The sequence below is a fragment of the Pteronotus mesoamericanus genome, unplaced genomic scaffold, assembly GCF_021234165.1.
Source record: "Pteronotus mesoamericanus isolate MK-2021 breed Mesoamerican mustached bat unplaced genomic scaffold, CSHL_Meso_final scaffold_85, whole genome shotgun sequence".
Classification (NCBI taxonomy): domain Eukaryota; kingdom Metazoa; phylum Chordata; class Mammalia; order Chiroptera; family Mormoopidae; genus Pteronotus; species Pteronotus mesoamericanus.
This window is the reverse complement of record NW_026555329.1, coordinates 44,488,228-44,511,507: the sequence shown is the minus strand read 5'-3', so window position 1 is coordinate 44,511,507 and position 23,280 is coordinate 44,488,228. Positions and strand designations below refer to the sequence as shown.

General features: G+C 35.4%; 1 protein-coding gene across 6 annotated transcripts in view; it reads right to left on the bottom strand.

Moving 5' to 3' along the window:
• Nucleotides 1–10,607: 10,607 nt before the first annotated feature.
• The window catches only part of SUGCT (succinyl-CoA:glutarate-CoA transferase), a 976,712-nt gene continuing 964,039 nt past the window's right edge, over nt 10,608–23,280 (bottom strand). For 3 of the 6 annotated variants that reach the window (XM_054563904.1, XM_054563903.1, XM_054563898.1), the window contains one exon: nt 10,608–11,909. In XM_054563904.1, the coding sequence (XP_054419879.1) occupies nt 11,746–11,909 (164 nt within the window). In that variant the 3' untranslated portion in view covers nt 10,608–11,745. The remainder of the gene's footprint in view (nt 11,910–23,280) is intronic. The other 3 variants (XM_054563902.1, XM_054563908.1, XM_054563905.1) reach the window with 3 other exon arrangements.

Genomic DNA, 23,280 nt, shown 5'->3' with positions numbered 1-23,280 from the left:
TTATAATTTTTTGCAAATCAAATTTATTTAAAATAAAAAGATAAAAAAATGAACATGTCATCAGGTCAGCCCAAATTTCAGGAGAAGAGAAGCAAAGCACATCTGTGAATGGGAAGAGTGGCATGTGCATATAGGAAGAGAAGAATTGATGAAAACCATCGTTGAAGACTATTATAGGCACTATGAATAATAAAAAATGAATATTACCAATTCCTGTCTCATAGAACATGTAATCTGGTGGGTGAAAAAATGTCTATTCAAAAGATATTTTTTGTGTATCTTCTATAGAGGTGACATCATAATAACCAATGGAGATACAATGGTGATTGAGATACCCACAAGGATATTAAAGTTTAATGGGAGACAGAAATTGGTGACCAGTAATTATAACTCAATGTCATAAAACTGTTATGATCAGATAAATGCAGAGGACTTAGAGAGCACACAAGATACAGAGATGGCTTCCAATCATGGAGATCAGAAAAAGCTTCATGCATAGATTAACAGACAAATTCGAAGATGTACTTCCCTCTCCTCTCTACATCAATACTTTGAAAATGCTCCAAATGAACTAAAAGAAGTTATTTATATGGTTCACTCTTATATCTTCTCATTTGGGAAGATTACATTTTTTTACTGGATTTGCTTATATAAAAGGTTTTTATGCAATTGAATATTTTCCTACTAATATAATTTTTTACTCCTGCTGGAGTATATAAATCATCCTGGACATCTCTCATACTTTTTCATTTGTCTGAGGAGAATCTGAAATTTAATTGGAAATAGTGTCACTTACTTTCCAGCAAGTTTTAGTATCTACGACAAGCCATAGTTCATTTACACTGAAATGTTTCTCTCTCTCAGAGTCCATTAGATCTCAGCAGTGTGCTGAGTGCCCTTTGTGCACTAAGTGATGCTCTCCTAAGTGTCTAAATCCAAGAGATCTAGGCTCCCTCATTTTTCTAAACAGTGGTCTTTGGTAGAGTTGTTTTCGAAGTACTTATTCAGCTATTTTATGACTTTATTTAACCTTCAAAAGAACGAGAAATGGCAGTTTGTATCTGTAAATTTGTACACAGAAAAATCTGTTGGGGTTAAGGTCCTCTGTTGTGGAAGTATTCCCTTAGGAATTGTAATAGATGAGAAAAATGTAATATCTCACTAACATGGCAGCTTGAGACTTTCCAGATGGGTTTTCTGTGAACACTATTATTTCTAGAGCCTGTGCAAAGATTTACATCACTGGATTGGGGTTTTTTCATTCTGCCCCTGATGTGTCTTGGGGCACATACCCCTTGAAGATCCCAAAGGTCCTACAGGCCATGAGTTTTAGGGACATAATCTGAGAGTAGTGTTTTTGGTAATAATGGCAGGGTATCATTTGCATTGAACATGGTAGACTGGAGAACACATAAGCTCTCCACACTGGCATAGTACCTTCTTCAAGTAGCATATCTATCAAGCCTTCCCAGGCACATTTGTTCAGTGAGTTAGTACATATAAATCTACTGAGAAAAGTGGAACTTCTTTTACATATAAGGTTTACATATGAGAACTCAACAGATGTTACTTATAATAAGCATTATTTAGCATCAAATTTAACCCATCATAAAACTCATGAAAAAACACTCAACATTGCTAAACTATATCTATTATATGCCCTATACAGAGAAGAAAAGAACACAATAAGAGTTCTTATATCATAGGGATGAGTAAAGTCAGTCTACTTCCATTTTGCACAGGAAATCAGTTATAACTCTGACTATTGGTTAAGTCCTCTTTCTCCTCCAGTTCTTTCTGCTAGATCCCAATGCTTTCTGTTAAGTTAGTAAAACTTCCTCCAGAAATACACCCACACAGAGACCCACCAAGCTACTCTTTTCACCTCACGCCACCTAAGTCAAATGACAATAGGTGCATAAAACATTGAGTTTTGGTCACTGTCATCTCCCCATAATTAGTTCAGTGAGTTCAGCTCACTGATTCACTTAGCAAGTCCTGAGCACTACCTCTGGCTGACTGCTGGGTCCACATCCTTTCACTTACGTTTTCCCAGAAAGAAAAGGTGGAGAACCAGACAAAACGTTTGGGATTCACAAGATGGAAAACATGAACCCAGAGATGGGAGCCCTAGTGATTAGATAGTTCCAGTTCTTTATTTTTTTTGTTATTATTTATTTATTTGTTTATTTAATTTAAAAATCATGTTTAGTCTATTACAGTTGTCTCAATTTTTACCCTTTACCCCCCTCCACCCATCCCACCCCCACTCCCCACTCCCACAGTCAATTGCCACTCTGTTGTCCATGTCCATTGGTCATTCATACATATTCTTTGTCTAGTCCCTTGCTCTTCTTTCCACCATTGTCCTCTTTCCCCATCCCCTCTGATCACTTTCAGTCTGCTCCATGTTTCCATGCCTGTGGCTTATTTTTTTCATTAGCTTAATTTGTTGAATAGATTCCACTTATAGGTGAGATTATATGGTATTTGTCTTTCACCAACTGGCTTACTTCCCTTAGCATAATATTCTCTAGTTCCATCCATGTTGTCACAGAAGGTAGGAGTTGCATCTTTTCTTTTTTCTTTTCTTTTCTCTTTTCTTTCTTCTTTCTTTTTAACATGCAGATTGATTGTATTTATTTATTTTTTATTTTATATTATATTTTATTTTTTTAATTAATTTATTTATTTTTTCAAATACATTTGTCTCTGCCTTCCCCCCACCACTTTCCCTTGCCCCCTCTCTCCCTCCCTCCCTCCCTCAACTCTTCTCCTTTGGTTTTGTCCATGAGTCCTTGCTATATGTTCCTTGACTTTCCCCTTCCCTTCCTTTTCCCCTGCCCCGCTCCATCCTTCCGTCTTGTCTCTGTTGGTTTCTTTTCCTTTCAGCATTGCTGGTTTTATTTTCCTTGCATCTTTGTATTGTGGGTTAGGTTCCACTTATAGGTGAGATCATATGGTATTTGTCTTTCGCCCCCTGGCTTATTTCGCGTAGCATAATGCTCTCAAGTTCCATCCATGCTGTCGTGAAGATTAGTAGTTCTTTATTTCTTTCTGCTGCATAGCATTCCATTGTATAAATGTACCATAGTTTTTTGATCCAATCATCTACTGATGGGCATTTAGGTTGCTTCCCACACTTGGCTATTGTAAATTGTGCTTCTATGAACATTGGGGTGCATAGGTTCTTTGAATTGGTGTTTTGGGATTCTTTGGGTATAGTCCCAGCAAGGGAATCACTGGATCAAAAGGCAGTTCCATTTTCAGCTTTTTGAGGAAATTCCACACTGCTTTCCACAATGGCTTCACCAGTCTGCATTCCCACCAACAGTGGACTAGGGTTCCCTTTTCTCCACAGCCTCGCCAGCACCTGTTGTTTGTTGATCTGTTTAGGATGGTCATTGTGACCAGTGTGAGGTGATACCTCATACTGGTTTTGATCTGCATTTCTCTGATGGCTAGTGATGCCGAGCATCCCTTCAAATGTCTCTGAGCCTTTGTATTTCCTCCTTGGAAAAGCATCTGCCCAGGTCCTTTGCCCATTTTTTGATTGGATCGTTTGTCTTCTTGGAGTGGAGTTGAGTGAGTTCTTTATATACCTTGGAGATCAAACCTCTATCTGATGTATCATTAGTAAATATATTTTCCCATAGAGTTGGCTTCCTTTTCATTTTGCTGATGTTTTCTTTAGCCATGCAGAAGCTTCTTATTTTGATGAGGTCCCACTTGTTTATTCTTTCCTTTATGTCCCTTGCTTTAGGAGACATATCAGTGAAAAAATTGCTGCGTGGGATATCTGAGAGTTTCCTGCCAATGTTCTCCTCTAGGACTTTTATGGTGTTGCGCCTTCTATTTAAGTCTTTTATCCATCTTGAGTTCATTTTTGTGTATGGTGTCAGCTGATGATCCAATTTCAATTTTTTGCATGTAACCATCCATCTCTCCCAACACCATTTGTTGAAGAGGTTATTATTGCTCCACTTTAGGCTCCTGCCCCCTTTGTCAAATATTAGTTGCCCATATAGACCTGGGCTTATTTCTGGGCTTTCTATTCTGTACCACTGGTCTATGAGTCTGTTCTTGTGCCAGTACCAGATTGTTTTGAGTATAGTGGCTTTGTAGTAGAGGTTGATGTCCGGTATGGTGATCCCTCCTACTTTGTGTTTCTTCTTCAAAATTGCTATGGCTCTTCATGGTCGTTTATTGTTCCATATAAATTTTTGAAATGTCTGTTCTATTTCTGTGAAATATGTCATTGATACCTTAATAGGGATTGCATTGAATCTATAAATTGCTTTGGGTAGTATGGACATTTTGATGATATTAATTCTTCCAATCCATGAGCACGGTATATGCTTCCATTTATTTGTGTCTTCCTTAATTTCTTTCTTCAACGTTGTATAGTTTTCTGCGTACAGGTCTTTTACCTCTTTGGTTAAATTTATTCCGAGGTACTTTATTTTTCTTCTTGCTATATCAAATGGTATTTTTTTTCTGATTTCTTCTGCTTCTATTTCATTGTTGATGTACAAAATTGCTATCGATTTCTGAATACTGACTTTGTATCCTGCTGTTTTGCCAAATTCACTTATTAGGTTGAGGATTTTTTTGGTAGAGTCTACAGGGTTTTCTATGTACACTATCATGTCATCGGCAAACAATGATAGCTTTACTTCCTCCTTTCCTATTTGGATGCCTTTTATTTCTTTTTCTTGTCTGACCGCTGTGGCTAGGACTTCCACTACAATGTTGAAAAGAAGCGGTGAAAGTGGACATCCTTGTCGTGTTCCCGATCTTGGTGGGAAAGCTTTCAGTTTTTGCCTGTTGAGTATGATGTTGGCTGCAGGTTTTTCATATATGGCCTTTATTACATTGAGGAATGCCCCATTTATTCCCATTTTGCTGAGTGTTTTGATCATAAATGGGTGCTTACCTTATCAAATGCTTTTTCTGCATCTCTTGAGATCATCATGTGGTTTTTGTCTTTTATTTATGTGATGTATTACGTTTATTGACTTGCGTATATTGAACCATCCCTCCATCCCTGGGATGAATCCCACTTGATCATGGTGGATAATGTTTTGAATGTATTGCTGGATGTAGTTTGCCAATATTTTGTTGAGGATTTTAGCATCTATGATTGTACTTATTTTTTAAATGTCAATTATAAAATATTAAAAAATTTAAAACCATTATAAAGTCTCAGCAATTACAACAACATGACACCATCACAGAAATAATCAAGTAGATCAATGAAATCCAGTTCTTTGTGTTTTTTAAAATAGGAAAATTTAGTTTGCCATTGCCTCAGACCTTTCCCATTGCATGGTTCAGCAAGTCAGGTTGAAAAGATTCTTAGGGTCCTAAATCATTGGGTATAGTTTCCCAAGGTGACCTTTAGGTCATCACATTTGTGTCCTTCCCTCTCATCTATGTGAATTTCACACACACATGCTTGACCTTATGTAAGGGCAATTCTAGATAAGAAAATATAGTTTACTTTTCTAACCCCAGAAAGAGTGACTTTAAGTCCCTCCCCCCAATACACTCATAGGTACTAAAATTTTCTTGACCCTGTCCAAACAAAGAACACAATAATGTCCCTTTGTGGTACAATTCAAACCTCCTGTCAAGAACAGCCAAAAAGTTTTTTTAAGATCTAAAATCATAAATTCAAGACTGTCGGGCAATGTGTGTTACACATGCTGCCACATCTCATACCAAGAGATGCTAGGGAAGTCTGAATTTTTCTTTAGGGTTCACAAAGAGGTAAAGGGGCTGTTTTACATTAATTTCAATCTCAGTTCTGTGTTCTGAAGCTGAGTGTCTTGCTTCATGGTGAGCACTTGCGCAAAATTTTGGGCAAGAAGAAAGGGCCCGGGTGACAGGATGAGGGGCAGGAAAGCATTTTTCCTCCAATATATGTGGTCAGGAGCCAAAGAAACCTAGCTGAGTTGAACAGACTGTCATGTGGTTAATTTGCAAGAAAAAGAAAAGGGGGCCAGTGACGTGTTAAAGTGTTTTTTATCCTGTTGAAAGAAAAAATCATAGAGAGCTATGAGGATCCAGTCACCCTATTTAACAGATGGCAAAACCAGTGCAAAGAAGAAGGCACCATCCTCCTGGAGGTCATTTGAATAAAATGGCTAGGGACAAACTAATAATCACTATCTGAAGGCCAAGTAAGCTCTCCAAAAAAGAACAAGAAAGAGAGGCCAAGGCCTACTGCTGGAGCAGAACCATTGACCAATCATTCCTCCACATTCCCACCTCCCTTTCTCAGATTAAAGCCCAATATCCAAAGCAGCAAGGTCCTGGCTGTCACAGAGTCTAGATTTTGTTTTGTATTATAGTCTTTTTTCTCAAACCTGGAGACGTGACAGAGGTAGTAAACCTGAGAGTTCTGCCCCAGCCCAGCGTAGCATTTGGAGTACTCCTTCATGTTTTCCTCTGAGTTTCAAGGGAGAATGAGCAGCCAGTTACTTAAGAATCACCCTACCCAGAGATTAATTCAAGAATTTTTTGTGGAAGTGAAGTCATGGTCAGAATGCCCAAGAGTTACCTTCCAAATTACTGTGCAAGGCCTATTTCTCTGGTCAGTTGTAGGTTTTGGCACCCTCAAGAGTAGCACTCGAGCACTCTGTGTGTGTTTAGGTAGAGAAAACAGAGAAAAATGAGATAGAAGAGGAGGAAGCTGGGAAGAAAGATAAAAGGAAAAGGAGAAAAAATATTATCAGCCAGAAAGTAAGAAGGAGTTTCAAATAATGGGAGAAAAGAAAGATAGGGAAGTAAGTAGAGAGAGAAATAGAGAAAGACGAAAGAAAGAAAGCATCACCTGGTCACTTTGCAAAGTAGTGGTTTTCCTGTCACTTTAGACTTGCAAATACAGAGAAGCCTCTGTATTAGTTTTCTATTGGTGCTGTAACAAACTATCACTAATTTAGTGGCTTCAAAACAATGCAAATTTATTATTTTAAACTTCTGGAGATCAGAAATTCAAAATAAGTCCAAAAAAGTTTTACCAGCCTAAAATCAAGCAGGTTTGAGTTCCTTCTGGAGGTTGTGTGGGACAGTCCATTCTTCTTGCCTTCCATCTTTTAGATGCCTACATTTTTGGTTCACTTCCATTTTCAAAGTCAGCAGTGGTCCATCAGTGAAGTCTTTCTCGTATCACATAACTGATGTTTATTCTTCTACACTTAAAGAACTCCTGTGTTTATACTAGGTACATCTGCATAATCCAGGATAATCTTTCTATTTTAAGGTAACCTAATTAACAACCTTAATCTCTTCTTGCACAAGGTAACATATTCAGAGGTTCTGAAAATTAAGGTGTGGGCATCTTTGATGGACCATTATTTTGTCTAAAACAGCTTTTTTTAAAAAATAATGTTGCAAAGGGGCAGGATTTGGGGCAGTGACTTTTAAACTTAAAGCCTTAAGAAATAGGGAAAAAAGAAGCTATTTCTCAGGAATAATTTGGAGGTAGGTGAACTTGGTTTCATGGGTGGTATTACAGCTGCATTCAGTGTCTGCCTTCCCCTCCTGGCACCTGAACATCAGGAGGCTGGGCTCATCCCACTGTGGGCACTAGAGTCTCCTAAGCAAATGCACACTTGGATCTGCCTGACTTGGCCATGCTCTCTTTTCCTTTCCTGCTTCTTAAATTTACTTACTCTAACTCTCATATCTTCAAAACTCTCATTTTTGTACTTTCCCCCCCTAGTATATGGAATTAAATGTGAGTGCTAAGAATTTGCATGCATTTGTCTATAATACTTTAAGCTCCTAGAGTGACAGCAGCAGACATGTTTTTGAATGGGTGTTGGGAAAACATGTCTACTGAAGTTGCTTATTCTTACTAATTATACCACATAAACCTGTTCAGCATACAGCCAGACTGGTTTAAAAGTTCAGGGCCATATAGACTCAGAAGATAGCTTTGTATGTCTACATTAAAATACTAAGCACCATATAAGAGTAGTAATTTTTAAAACATTTAACCCTGGTTTAGGAAAAACTTGATCCTGATGTCTGAGAAAATTTCTACATCTCAATATGGATGATAATGGGATCCTGTGATGTGTTTTGTTTTGTTTTGTTTTTTTGTTTTTTTCCCAATTGCTGTTTGGGATAGAAATATGTACTTTTCTCTGAATCTTTTCATTCTTCTTTTCAAACAATACCGTACTCATACTAATACTATTACAACAAAATCGAGAAGGAAGAGAGCTTGATAACCTCATTTCCAATGGATACTACAATCAAGATTAACAGCTATTGTTTTCAGGTCCATTATCTCAGGTATCTCATCAATGGTAAAGGCTCACTACAACAAATAGTTTCCTATGAATAGAAGAAAATGCAAAAAGAATATCATAATCTCAGAGAATGAGTTTGAAAATGAATATCCCAGGTTCAGGGTATAAAGGGTACGGACTGTGCCTTTCTTCCCACTTGTCTCATTTGCCAATTTAGAATCGATGGTGAGTAGTCAGAGGAGAGGCAAAAGATCTGACAGTCTGTTCAGTCCTGATCTGGCATTCTTTCTCAGTACCTGTAGGCATATTATCTGGAGAATGAGTCATATGGATGAAAGCATGTGGGAAAGTGACAAGCAAAACTCACATCTATAAAGCTCTTAAAGTAGACAACATGCCAACATCACGAGACAAAGGAGTCAGTGGTGAAATGTCAAATTCAGGTGAGATGTGAGTGGGTGTAAATTTCCATGAAGAAAGCTAAAAGCAGGGTCACAGAGTCTTCCTGTAAAACCTCCCATTATGAGGTTATCCAGCTTTAGTAGCTGAATGACCCAGTATGAAATAGCCTAAATAAGGCCTCCTTTTTGTTTTCAAATCATGGTTATACTTCTAACTCTTAGTAAATGGATCAAAGAAAAAAGGACATCATATAACTGGAGTAGTCACACAAAGTTGGTTAATGTTCATTTCTCCTCTTTTTTCTAGGAAAATATTCAGCATATCAGACTACATGATGGGAAATATCATGCTTGATTAATAAGAAAATATGGCAGCAAAGAGTTTCAGAAAAAATCAAGTGAAAGAAGTCTAAATGCTTGTGGACACACCCTCATTTCCATATTGGTTAACCCACTAAGTTTCAAAAAGTTTTGTAGGCAAGCTTCAGACACAAGCCAGAAGGCAGGCCTTGACACAAACTGAACTTGAACAAATGGTACTTACTTGTGTCTTCAGCTTAGGGAATGTGTAAGATAATAGATCCTGATAATTAAAACAGTACATTTGTTTATAGGAAGAACTTGATCTGGGGCATTTACTAAAAAATTTAACTAGCACAAAGGTTTTTTCAGGGCTAATTTTTCTGAATTATTTCCCTCACTTAGGGAAAATAAATGCTTTCTGTTGGATGATGACTAGGTTCAAAGTTCTCCTGGATCATTTTGAGTTGTGTAGGTAGTGATCTGGTTAGCTCATACGTGATTGCACTGGAGAAAGTCTCCAATGGTTACTTTGCTATGTATGCATGAAGACTGCAGTTTTGATTGATTTCAAGGCTTTTGAAGCATTTTGTGACCTTCTCTGAATATCAAGTATCTTTCTACATATTACTACCCAGATATTTAATGTCATTGCTCAGCAACCAAGTAATTTGCGTTTCAAGATATATACTTGGATCAGTAGAAATAATGGTGGATCTTTCATCTAAGATATATGATTTTGTCAATTGTCTGTCATCCAGCCATTTACCATTTTCATTATTAATTGTATATTCATGGAGGAATTTCATTTAGATGTCTGACTTGAAGTGAGTGAATGTGTCCAAATACAGGGTCCAGCAGAAGTTATGCCTACCTGAGTGTGGTCAGTAAGGTATTAATATGTGTGTAATAATTTATAGTTTTAATTTGAACATTTCACCTAGAATGTCATATGGCATGCTTGAGTATGATACTGTTAACAGAATTACATGCTTATGATTTTGTAATAAAAAGGGGCATTATTTGTGCTGGACCCTGTATATATCTATGAAATAGCCATTGGGGGAAATGTACTACATAAGGCATCAATTACCCGTGTATGATGAAATTCTAACTGGTGGAAGAACAGCAGGAGTTCTTTAGAATAAGATCTGCACAGAGGAAAAAAACAGGGAGAACAATAACTGTTTCAAAAATTAGTAAGTAAGCATTCTTTCTAAAAAGTCTTATGAGGCCATGTGAGAAGACTTTTTTTTTCAATTTGGAATCCTTGATTATTCTAGACACATATTGGGTTCATAACATGGATAAATGGCTAAAACTATTCCAATAAAAAAGAACACAAAAAGAAAACTAGTTCTAAATCACAGTTTGAAAGATGAATGTGTGTTATTTAACTGTTACCATTTTGTATGTAATGACATGACCTTCAAATATGTGTTCCTAATTGACCATGAATTTAGATTATATCAGGATATTGATCACAGGGGTCATCTGATTCTTTGGACTATACCTGGGTGTGGGTGATTAGAAGTCTGAGTGACAGTTTATTCTGGAACATATCTACAATTCAGCTACTACCTTCTGGACAGATGTTTTCCATACTTTAAATTCACTGACAAATACTTAAATGCTTAAATACAAATATTTAATAATAAGTCATGATACATTCTTCTACAGTCGATTATATTATTAAATGAAAATACTTAATAATAATCATGATACCTTCTTCAACAGTAGATACATTCCTCTTCAGGTTACCATGAACATTTTCATTTCATTCTTCTATTTGTCATTATTTATACATTTTTTAATACATAAATAATCATCTGACATCCATTTAAAACCTTGTTGCATTTACACTTGGCTCAAAATAAGGCATCAATTAAAGAACCACTCTTCAATCCCTGATGCAGGTAGATACCTACACCTCAAAATGCATTGATAGAAATTGATTTTCTGCTACTGTATCATAAAAAGCCAGAGAAACACAACATAAAGCAAACTTTTACTCCAGGGGCGGAGAATGGAGTTCAGTTCTATCATGGCCATCGGCAAAGTCTATGGTCTCAATTACAGATTAACAAAGGGCTCATAAACTCAAAATTAAGTTATTCTGCTTAAAATCAACCACTGAGACTGTCATTCTGTGTATTGTTTTGACTTTATGACAAAGGATTAAATGAGGACTTTATGTGCAAGGAGAAAATGTCAGGAGATCTATTCTTTTCCAGACAAGCATGGGTTGGAAAGGCACAATATTTAGGCTATTAATGTAATTAGAATGAGGAATGTATTTTTCTAGAAAAAAAATCTTTACCAAAAAAAATCTCACAAATCCACAATTAATCTATTATCTGAAGGAAAAATTGGTAAGAAATGAAAGCTGGGATACATTTAAATCTTTTATTTTATTTTATTTATTTATTTTTATAGAGAGAGGGATATGTGAGAGAAACAGCAATTGGTTGCCTCTCATACACCCCTATCTAGGGATTTGGGCACCAACCCAGACATGTGCCTTGATGGGGAACCGAAATGACAACTTTTCAGTTGACAGAATGGTACTCAATTCACTGAGCCACACTAGCCAGTGCATAAAGTGGGGTACATTTAAAAAGCAGATACCAGAGCCAAATGCTAGGCAGGAAGTCTGGAATATACCGAACTACTTTCTAGTGCCAGGCACCAGAATTGGGGAGAGGGGTTCAGAAAGAGTATTGTCTTTGCTAACAAAATGCATTCAGATTGTGGTTTTGAGAAAGAATATTTTTCCTTTGTCACTCAGTTTCATGTTGGCTCACAACTCCAGTCCTGAGCAGCTCACGGATGGTCCTGTCATCATATCTGAGGGTGTCTTTCAGGATGTGCGTTGTGTGCTGCCCAAGCAGGGGAGGTGGCCTGGCCTGTGACGTTTTGAACTTACTGTATCTCACAGCTGGGCCTGTCAAAAGAGGAAGAAAGCAGGAAGCCTGTTAATGACTAACCTTAGGAAATTAATTACCCAAGCAGCCTGGGGTGTTTCCAATGAATGCCAAGAATATCACTGCCAGTCATACCCTTGCAGATGCACCATTATTTTGGAAAGAAATGTATTTTCACTTGTACCTTTTCTTGACTTCATTTCATCCAACTGCACAGAGGTCTTCTGACCTATGAACCACTATGCAAATGCTGCATACACATGTTTAGTATGTGCTGGGCCTGTTCAGAAGTCCTCAGTCCTGTCACAGGAACTCTTGGGTGTAGGGTGCTCAACTGAGTGGATTGTCTGTGTCCAAGAGAATACTGACCAGGATATATAATGTCTTTCTGAAGCTGAAAATCAGACTTCAGGTGAGGATAACCCACAATGTTACTATTCAGTGTCTACTGTATAGTTCTAAGATTTAATTCAACAAACAGCAGATCAGCTAAACAGCATCTAAACCCTGGCTGAAGGTTTTTGATAGTAGAAGTTATATATGCAAACTCCATTGTCAGGGAGACCTGAGTTTGGGTGTTGTTATCTTTTATAATTGCTAGCAGAGCCATCTTGGACAAATCATTTAACTTCTCTGAGCCTCATGTTCCATAGCTGTAAACTGGGTATGATGTTTACCACATAAAGTTAATGTAAGAATTTAAGTGAGATACTGGACAGAAAGCACTAAGCAAACATTCCCTAGCCCACAAGAACACACAAAACTCACTGGCTACTCTGATGGCAAAGGCTGCCACAGCATCTTTCTTGAAGCTTGCAGTACAAGGGGAAAAGACATATATCTCCAGTTATTTGCTGAGCACTGAACACTAAAAACAGGATAATTAAAGCCATACTTTCAACAACTCTTGGAAATAGATATCCTCATTCTTCACATTAGGCCACTAAAGCCCAAAAAGCTAAGATTTTACTCACGGTCACACGGCTAATAATTAATAACACCAGGATGCAAATCCATATGCATTTGCATTGTCTCCAATTGAAGATCATGCAGTTTCCATAGCCTTAGCAGTCTCTTTTTACTTTCCACTCTACCATGGAAAAGCTGAACTGATATTGAGGAACAGACTTTACCTTTATTGCCTCATTCAACAAGTGGTATTGATGTTGTTGTCCTTTATATCTCATTTTATTAGCCTTCAGGGAAACAAATTACATAGTTACAAGAAGACTACAAAACTTCATTTCTATCTCATAAAAATTTTTTCAGCCTCCTCTTGATATGGGAAACCCATAAGAAGAACAAATAAAACCAAAACATGTGTGGGTAACAAATTGTCAGTCAGGGAAGTAAAAAATGCACTTCTAGCTCTTTGGAGAGTTCCATTAATAAAAAGTACTGTTGTAGAAACTACTTTTGATTGAGTTAAAGGAACAGAGACCATCGAGCCACCCCTCTGTGTAACACATGCCATCCACTACAGATAAATGGAAACTTTCAACTGATAGGCAAAGTTTTCCTTATCTGAAGCCCAGTGAAATCCCTGTTTTTCTTCTCACATTTACTTTTAAAAGCCTCAGTGCCTGACTTTTTTCATGAGCTGGTCCCTTTTCAGTAAAGGAGTATAAATTGGGAAGTACAGTGTGCTACTCTCCTACAGAAGCTGATAATCTGAAGTTTTAGGGATGTGACCCTTACTCATTGCTCTCACAGACCTACTTCTATTTTGACATTAATTAACAACAGTTTTAATCTAAAACTTGCTTTTCAAAAGAAGAATCCCATTGAGGGAATACATTTTTAAAGTTAATGCCATGTGAATTTTTCCTAAATTAATAACCTGAAATGAGGCTTCCAACTGGAAAGTAGTCACTTGAATACACCAAGAACCTTGCTTGGAACATGACCTACTATTTTTATTGTTGCTGACAATGCTAATAGTAGTAAGCAGTAATAGCCACCATTTCCTGAGAATTTATGATGCATCAGCCACTGTGCCAAAGGTGGTACATAGATTATCTCATATAATCCTCAAAACAATCCTGTATGGGCATTTAAGGTAAAGCAGGCTTAAGGTAAAATGGTTAGAGTTAGGGTTTAGGTTGGGAAATTAAAATAACTTGTCCGTTGTCATCCAGCAAGGAAGGGACAGAGGTAGCTTTCAAATTGAGATCTATTGGGTTGAAGAACTTGGAATTAAAAAAAAAATTTCTTTAGATGAAATTCATATTACATAAAATTAACCATTTTAAAGTGAACAATTCAGTGGCATTTAGCACATTAGCAATGCTATATAACAACCATCTCTATCTAGTTTCAAAACACTTCCATCACTTAAAGTAAAACCTTCTACCCATTAGACAGTTTCACTCAACTCCTGCTCCTTCCATCCCCTAGCAACTACTAACCTACTTTTTGACTGTATGGCTATATCTATTCTGGATATTCCATATAAATGGAATCATATAGTAGGTGACCTTTTGTGTTTGCTTCTTTCACTCAGCATCATGTTTTCAAGATTTTGTCCACGTTATAGTACACATCAGTACTAAGAACCTGAATGTTTAACCTCCATGCAATGATGGTATTGAGGAAGCTCTTCAGATCCAGCCATACTAAAGGTAATTTCAACTTGAGCCACTCCCTCTATATACCATATTTTCCTGGTAGCTTCCAGAGTTATGCTGAAGACTATGTCCCTAGTTTAGGATTAAAGGTATTTAACTTTTTGCTTTAAAAAGATCTTAAATAATTTAGGTTGTTAGTTTGGTATTAGTTGGTAAATTTTTACACTTACTTGGATTAAAACATGTATATGCAATGAAGCAAGTAAAGTGATGTTCAAATCCCAGAGTAAAATGAGCTCTCATTAAGTTCCTGTTCATACCACCCTGTAAAATAGCTGAGTGTATGAGGGATGTCCCTCTCAGTCTAAGCTTTGCACGAAGAAAATAAAAGGTTTTTAAAATGCACTTGTTTCAAGGAGTAGAAAATGTTTGATATAATTATATACATCTAAGGCCCAGAAAGAATAAATAATATGATCTTCCATTAAACAAAGATGAGCAGATAAGTCACATGTTCTTAAGTTAATTTTGGCAAAGTAAAATCTATGTTCACATATGCTTTCAAACACTTGCAAGCTGTGTAATCTTGAAGATTTTTAAAGTCTCTGAGCTTCAGTCTACACATTTCTAAAATGAGGCTAACAATACCTTTTGAGGGTTGTTTTGATCATTTGAGTAATATAATATGGATAATATTCAATATCAATAATAATTAAAGAAGCTTACATGAAAATAATAAGAGACAATTTTGTTTATAAAATTTTCAAATCTTGTGGATATGTTTTACTGTTTTTAAAAGGTTAGTGATTGGTAGCAGTGAAAATCAGTGCAATCTTCTGGAGAGAAATCTGTCATCTAAATGTCAAGAGTTTTAAAGGTGTTCACACAACTGAAAGGACAAATCTTGATTTTAAAAATGCAAAATAGAGACAGGCTCATAGAAAGCACGCTGACAGCTCCAGGGAAGGCTAGGGGGGTGGAGGGATCAAGGGAAAATAGGAAAAAATAAAAAAGAGAAAGAACTCATGAACATGGAAAACAGTGTGATAATTGGGGGGAAAAGGGGTGAGCGGAGGTGGAAGAAAGTATGAGGGGATAAATGATGATGGAAAAAAGTAAATTTTTTTTAAATTAAAATAATTATGGATGTAATAAGAAATGTTGACAAATTTTAGAGGCAAGAAGCTATACAAATTTTTAAATCCACTCAATACTCTTAGCTCTATCCTTCCCACAAAGTTTTCTAACCGACAGCCTCCAAGACCTCTTTGTATGGGATTTTGTATTTTTTTTTTTAATTGAGGATTTTTTTATTGTTGTTCAAGTACACTTGTCTCCATTTTTCCCCCATTACTTTTTCCAGCTGCACAGATCCCCCCCCTTCTCACCCTTGATCTATCCTCTTTTGGCTTTTTCTATATGTCCTTTATGCATGTTCCTTGACAACCGCTCCCTTTTTTCTCCATTATCCCCCTCCTTCCTCTCCTCTCGTTACTGTCAGTTTGTTCTTTATTTCAATGTCTCTGGTTATAGTTTGCTTAATATTTTGCATAATGCTCTCCAGGTCTGTCCATGTTGTAGTGAAGGGTAGGAGCTCCTTCTTTCTTTCTGTTGCATAGTATTCCATTGTGTAAATGTACCATAGTTTTTTGATCCACTCATTTACTGATTGGCACTAAGGTTCCCATCAGTAAAATTAGCTTCCAACATTTGGCTATTGTAAACTGTGCTGTTTTGACCTGGCAATTCCACTGCTGGGATTATACCCTAAGAATACTGAAACACCAATTCATGCAAAGAACCTATGCACCTCATTGTTTGTCCTCCCTCCCTCCCTCCCTCCCTCCTTCCCTCCTTTTCTTCCTTCCTCCCTTCCTTCCTTTTTAAATAAAAAAGTTTTTATTTAAAGAAGTACATTAGCATTTCTGTGATTAAAATAAGAAAAAAATACCTACCCAGCATGTGGAATGGGTTAATGATGTGTTTACTCTTCTTTGGATTTTTGGCTGGGATGCAATTAAAGGGTTGAGACTGTACAGAGTAGTTATATGCAGACTCAATTCTACAGGAGGCTTACTGGGTTTTCTCAGTGTTTTTGGCTGCTGACTTTCACCATTCTGGTCATGTAACCAAGTGGTAATGATTGTTAAAAATCTGAAAAAGTTTAGTGTTTTTTACAGTAGATTATGTGTTTTTTTAAAAAAGATATTTTTAGAGAAGTTTTAGGTTCACAGCTAAATTGAGAGAAAGTCATAGAGATTTCTCATACATCCCCTGTCCCATGCATGCCTCCACCACTAACAAATCCTCCCACCAAATAGTGTGTTTGTTACAACTGATGAACCTATATTGGCTTATTAAATGTGACCTGGTAATTTTATCCTAAATATTTTGTTCTCTTATCTGGAGTAATGCATTCTAACTTACGGAACTATAAAAATGTGATTTTTCTCTTTACCCTCAGGGGTCTAGGAGAGGATAAGTTCTCATTTCATAAATGTTGTGAAGGACTCTAGTGCCCAGGTATGTCCTACCTTTCTTTTTCTTATTTAATGATTTTTATTGTATTTTTTCCATTACCTTTTAGTCCCCTTATACCTTTCTGTCCCTCTTTTACTTTCCTTCTCTTGACTGCTTCCAAAAGTTACTTTTGTTAGGACTAGATATTTAACTCTTCCTTCTTTCATGTACGACACCCTTAAGCCAGTCTCTAACTTCTTCCTTCCCGATAAAGAAGTCAAATAGGCTCTGGTTGATGTGGCTCAGTGGATTGAGTGCCAGCCTGTGACCCAAAGGGTTGCTGGTTTAATTCCCAGTCAGGGCATATGCCTGGGTTGCAGGCCAGGTCCCCCGTGGGGGGCATGTGAGAAGCATCACACATTAATGTTTCTCTTCTTATCTTCCTCCCTCCCTTCCCCTGACTCTAAAAATAAAGAAATAAAATCTTTAAAAAAATGAAAAAAAGACATAAAATGGTTATAACATTGGGAAAAAAGTAAAATATTTCCAAATCGCGAGCACTGGTTAAATGCATTACAGTGCATATAACTGATGGCAAGCTGTACACTAATTTCAAGTTGTACCTTGGGGGGGCTTTGAATACAAATATAACCTTCAATCTCCCCTGAAATACCACTGAAATGACAGTATAGAAGTTCAACAAACATAAAACTTCATGTGTGTGAAGATAATGAAAGGATGCATCATTAGTAAATGAGATATTTCAACAAATTTAATAATGTAATGGATGGGATCATGTTGATAGGTTAAAAGAGGCAGAAAAAGCTGAAGCCCAGAATATTCTATATTGAGACTGAGAAGAAGTGGGTTCAGCTTCCTAAATGCATATAATATTAAAATCAGTGGTTATTAGGGAGATAGGTTTTATAATAGAAGTAGGTCTGAAAGCAGATTCAGTATCTCAGTATCTCAGTATAGACTAATCTGACTAGTTTTTTCTAGATAATAGAAAAAAGTAAGGCTTATTTTCAAATTTCTAAATAGAAATGATATTAAACCCAGAATTATCTATCTAATTACATTATTAATCAAATATAAATACACTTTCCAACTTACAAAAATTAAGGAAATTTATTTAAGAAAGTTTCTTGATGCAGACTCCAGTAAAATATGGGAGTAAATGATAGAAGAAGAAAATTTTGGTACACGATGAGAATCAACTAAGAAGTGATGGGAAAAGAAGTTCCCAGGATGATAGCTAAGACCTGGAGAATCAATAAGATAGAGACGGAAGAGGACAGAGGCCTTCAAAATAAGAGACTAACAACATAAAAATATTCTTCATTATGTAACTAATATAACTGAAAGGTTTTAAAGTTTTTATAACAGATTTTGGAAATATATAATAATAAGATAGAATTACATTATGTAAGAAAAATATTGAGAAAACAGAATTTTCATAAGAAAATCATAATCCAAATATGAAGCAAATTACAATATGGCAAGAGTTGAGTAATTGATGAAATATAAATAAAGAAAATCCACTTGACCTTGATGTCAAGAACATTTGAATAGCACATATTACCTGTGTATCTTCTATAACAGCACTATACATAGTGCACTAAATTGTCTGTTTAGTTTTTTGTCCTTGATGGGGACAGAGAAATGACACTGTGTTTGCTAATGGACCCTCAATGACTTTCACAGTCCTACAAAATAAAGATAATGGCAAGCATCCTTTCTTAAACACCTGCAATGATTGTAGACTGTGATTTTTATAGATCTATGAGACTTTTGAATTTATAGAATAGAGACCATTATAACTCTCATTTTATAGATCAGAAAACTGTGGCCTTTTATATGGTAAGTTTTTCTAAGGTTACCCAGCTAGATAATCGAAAGAACCAGGACAATATCTCCTATATGTCAGGCTCCATGGTCCATGTTCTATCATCTAATAGAAATTGTTATTAAACTAATTCTTGATATTAAGGTATTTGAATACCTACTGTTTATATCAGTTTAATTAATTTTTTATCCACAAATTTATTCTATATATAATTTTTGAGTATCTATCCCTGTGTCAAGGTCTCAGCTCTATGATCTAGACATATATTAACAAAACCTGGACCATACTCTCATAAAATTTATATTCTAATTTTAGAGACACACAAGAAGCAAATAAGCAAACAAATAAATACATAGCTAAATTTAATATAAATGTTAAAATTATTAAAGAAAACCTACTGAAAAGAAGAGAATATTATAGGCAGAGTAAGGAGGGGCCATTGTGATATTAAAAGACTATTCTAAGTGGGATGTATATTAAGGCCAAACAGATTATATGATCTTTAAGCTGAGTCTTAACTGAGTTATTAATACAATTAATAGAGGAAAGAATGTTGCAGACAGTGTAAACAGGCTCAGAGCACCCTCAGAGCAATTAATACACAGTGTTTGAGGTCTATGTTCACAGTCAGCAGACTGAGGTTGACCTACCCCTGGGCAAGCCAATGGCAATCAAAACTCAATTACAACAAGAGGGTTCACATAATCCACACAAGGGATATTTCTGAAGAATCCAGCACAGGTGGTCAAGAAGACTGTGCCACTAGCTCCAGTAGAATACTGGACTTCTTGTCTACTATACAAGAAGACACTACCAAGAACAAGAGATATAGCTAATCTACCTAATACACAGAAACAAACAAAGCCAGCCAAACTGGGAAACAAAGAAATATGACTGAAATGAGAGAACAGGAGAAATCTAAAAAAGAACTGAATGAAAGAGATGCAACCAAACTACCAGAGTAAGAGTTTAAAACAGTGGTCATAAGGATGCTCAAGTAACTTAGTAAGAACTTCAACAACATGAAAAAGGACATAGAGACCATAATATAGAACATAAATGAAGCCATAAATAAAAAGTATAATATCTGAAATGAAGAATATACTACAAGAAATAAAAAATAATATAGATGAAGCAGAGCATTGAATCAGTGATTTAGAAGACAAGGTAACAGAAAATGCCCAATCAGAGCAAAAAGAAAAAACTAAAAATTGAGGATAGTTTAAGTGACCTTTGGGACAACATGAAGTGTGACAATATCCACATAATAAGAGTACCAGAAGAGAAGAGAAAGAGTAAGGGACTGATAACATATTTGAAAAAGTAATGAATGAAAATTTCCCTAACTCAGCAAAGGAAAAAGACACACAAGTCCAGGAAGCACAGAGAGTCTCAAACTAGATGGCCCACATCAACACACATTACAATTGAGATTGCAAAATGTAAGACAAATAGAGAATCTTAGAAGCCCAAGAGAAATACAGTTAGTTATATATATAGTTATATATAATAGTTATATACCTATATATAATTACCTATTACCTATTACATATATATATAATTATATAATATATATAATTATATAATATATAACGGAACTCCCATTAGACTGTCAGCTGATTTCTCAACATAAATATTTCATTCCAGAAGGTATTGGCACAAAGTATTCAAAGTGATGAAAACTGAAGACATGCAACCAAGATTATCATTTAAAATTGAAGGAGAAATAAAGAACTTCCCAGATAAGAAAACACTAAAGGAGTTTATTACCACCAAACCAGCATTACAAGGAATGCAAAAGAGTTTTCTTTAAGAAGAAGAAAAGGAAGGAGAAGGAGGAGTAATAGAAGAAGGAAGAGGAAAAAAGCAGTTACAGAAAAATAAAATGTCATTAAATATATACTTATCAATAATTGCTTTTAATGCAAATGGCTTAAATTCTCCAAACAAAAGACACAGTGTAGCTAACGGATTAGAAAATAGGACCCATATATGCTGTCTACAAGAGACCTACCTAAGAATGAAACATAGACTAACATTTAAAAAATGGAAAAAGATATTTAATGAAAATGGAAATTTAAAAAAGCTAGGGTAGCATTCCTTATATCAGACAAAATACACTGTAAAGCAAAGGCTATAATAGGAGACAAAGAAGAACACTACATAATGATAAAGGGATCAATCCAACAATGGTATATAACCCTTTTTAAACATTTATTCACTATACACAGGAGCACTTAAATATATTAAAAAATCTAATGCACAAAAACAGAGAGATTGACAATAATACAGCCATTGTAAAAAGATTTTAACACTTCATTGGCATTATTGCATAGATATTCCAGACAGAAAATCAACAACAAAACAATGGCCTTAAAGGACACACTAGATCAGATTGACTTAATAGATATCTTCAGAGTATTTTACCCTAAAGCAGTAGAATATATATTCTTTTCAAGTGCACATGAAACATTTTCTAGGATAGACCATGTTAGGACAGAAAACAAGTCTCAATAAATTTGAGAACTTTGAAGTTATGTCAACCATCGTCTCTGACCACAGTGGTATGAAACTAGAAATAAATTACAAGGGAAAAACCTGAAAATACACAAACACATGGAGGCTAAATAATATGTTACTAAACAATGAATGATTAATGACATCAAGGAATAAATCAAAAGATTAACTTGAGAAAAATGAAAATGGAAACACAACTCCAAATCTATGGGACACAGCAAAACAGTCCTAAGAGGGAAATTCATAGCAACATAGGCCTACCTCAAGAAGCAAGAAAAATCCAATATAAACAATCTAACCCTATACTGAAAGGACTAACAAAGGACAACAAACTGCCCAAATTGAGTAAAGGAAAGAAAATAATAAAGATCGGAGCAAAAATGAAATAGAGTATAAACAATAATAAAAAGGATTGTTGAAACCAAGAGGTGATTCTTTGAAAAGACAAATAAACAAAATTTTACCAGACTAATCAAGAAAAGAGAGAGAGGATCTAAATAAATAAAATCAGCAATGAAAGAGAAGTAACTGACATCACAGAAATAAAAAGGATTATAAAAACATATGAACAACTATATGACAACAAATTTGACAGTCTGGAAAAAATGAAAAAATTCTGAGAAACATAAAATCTTTCATAGTGAATCAACAAGAAAGAAAACCTGAACAGAAAAATTACAATTAATGAAATAGAAGCAGCAAAAAACTTCCAACAAGCAAATTCCTGAACCAAATAGCTTCACAGGTGAATTTTACTGAACATCATTTAAAAATTAGTTATATTAGTTAGTTATAAAGAACTAATGCCTATCTTCAAACTATTTCAAAGCATTCAAGAAGTGGGAAGACTCCCCAGCTCATTTTATGAGATGAGCATTATCTTAATTCTGAAACCATATAAAGACACTCCAACAAAATAAAATTACAGGTCAATATCCCTGATGAACATAGATGCAAAAATAACCCTCAAAACATTAGAAAAGAGAACCTATCAATACATTAAAAAAGATCACACATGACAATCAAGTAGGATTTATTCCTTTGATACAAATTCGGGACAATATCTGCAAATCATTCAATGTGATACACCACATAAACAAAATGAGGATAAAAATCATAAGATCACATCAATAGATGCATAAAAAGTATTTGATGAAACCCAGAACCCATTTAGGATAAAAAAATCTTGACAAAGTGGGACTAGAGAGAAGATATATAAACATAATAACGGCATATGTGACAAACCCACTGCTAACATTATACTCAATCGGCAAAAACAGACAAGCATTTCTCTTAGGATTAGGAACAAGACAGATAATTACACTTTCACCACTTTTATTACTGGAAGTCCTAGTCATAGCAATTAGACAAGAGGAAATAAAATACATTAAAATTGAAGAAGAAGAAACAAAGCTATCATTATTTGTAGATGCTGTGATACTGTAGGTAGAGAACCCTACCTAAAGACTCCACCAAAAACTACTAGAACTAATAAATCTAGTAACTTACTAATTAATAACTTAGTAAAATAGCAAGATACAAAATATTCAGAATTGGTTGCATTTTTATACACCAATAATACTCTATCAGAAAGGGAACTAAGAGAACAATCCCATTTACAATTTTATTAAAAATAAATAAAATACCTTGAAATAAATTTGACAAGTGAGGTAAAACACCTGTTCTTGGATGACTATAAAATACTGAAGAAAGAAATTGAAGAAGATACAAAGAAATGAAAGTATATACCATGGTCATTGATAGGAATAATTAACATTGTTAAAATGTATATATTACCCAAAACAACCTATAGATTCAACAAAATTCCTATCAAAATATCAATTAAATTTTTTTACAGACCTGAAACAAATAATCTGAAAACTTATAAGGAATCACAAAACCCCCAAATAGGTACAGCAATCTTGAGAAAGAAAAACAATGTTGGAGGTATCATGCTATCTGATATTTATATATACTACAAGTCTACAGTAATCAAAA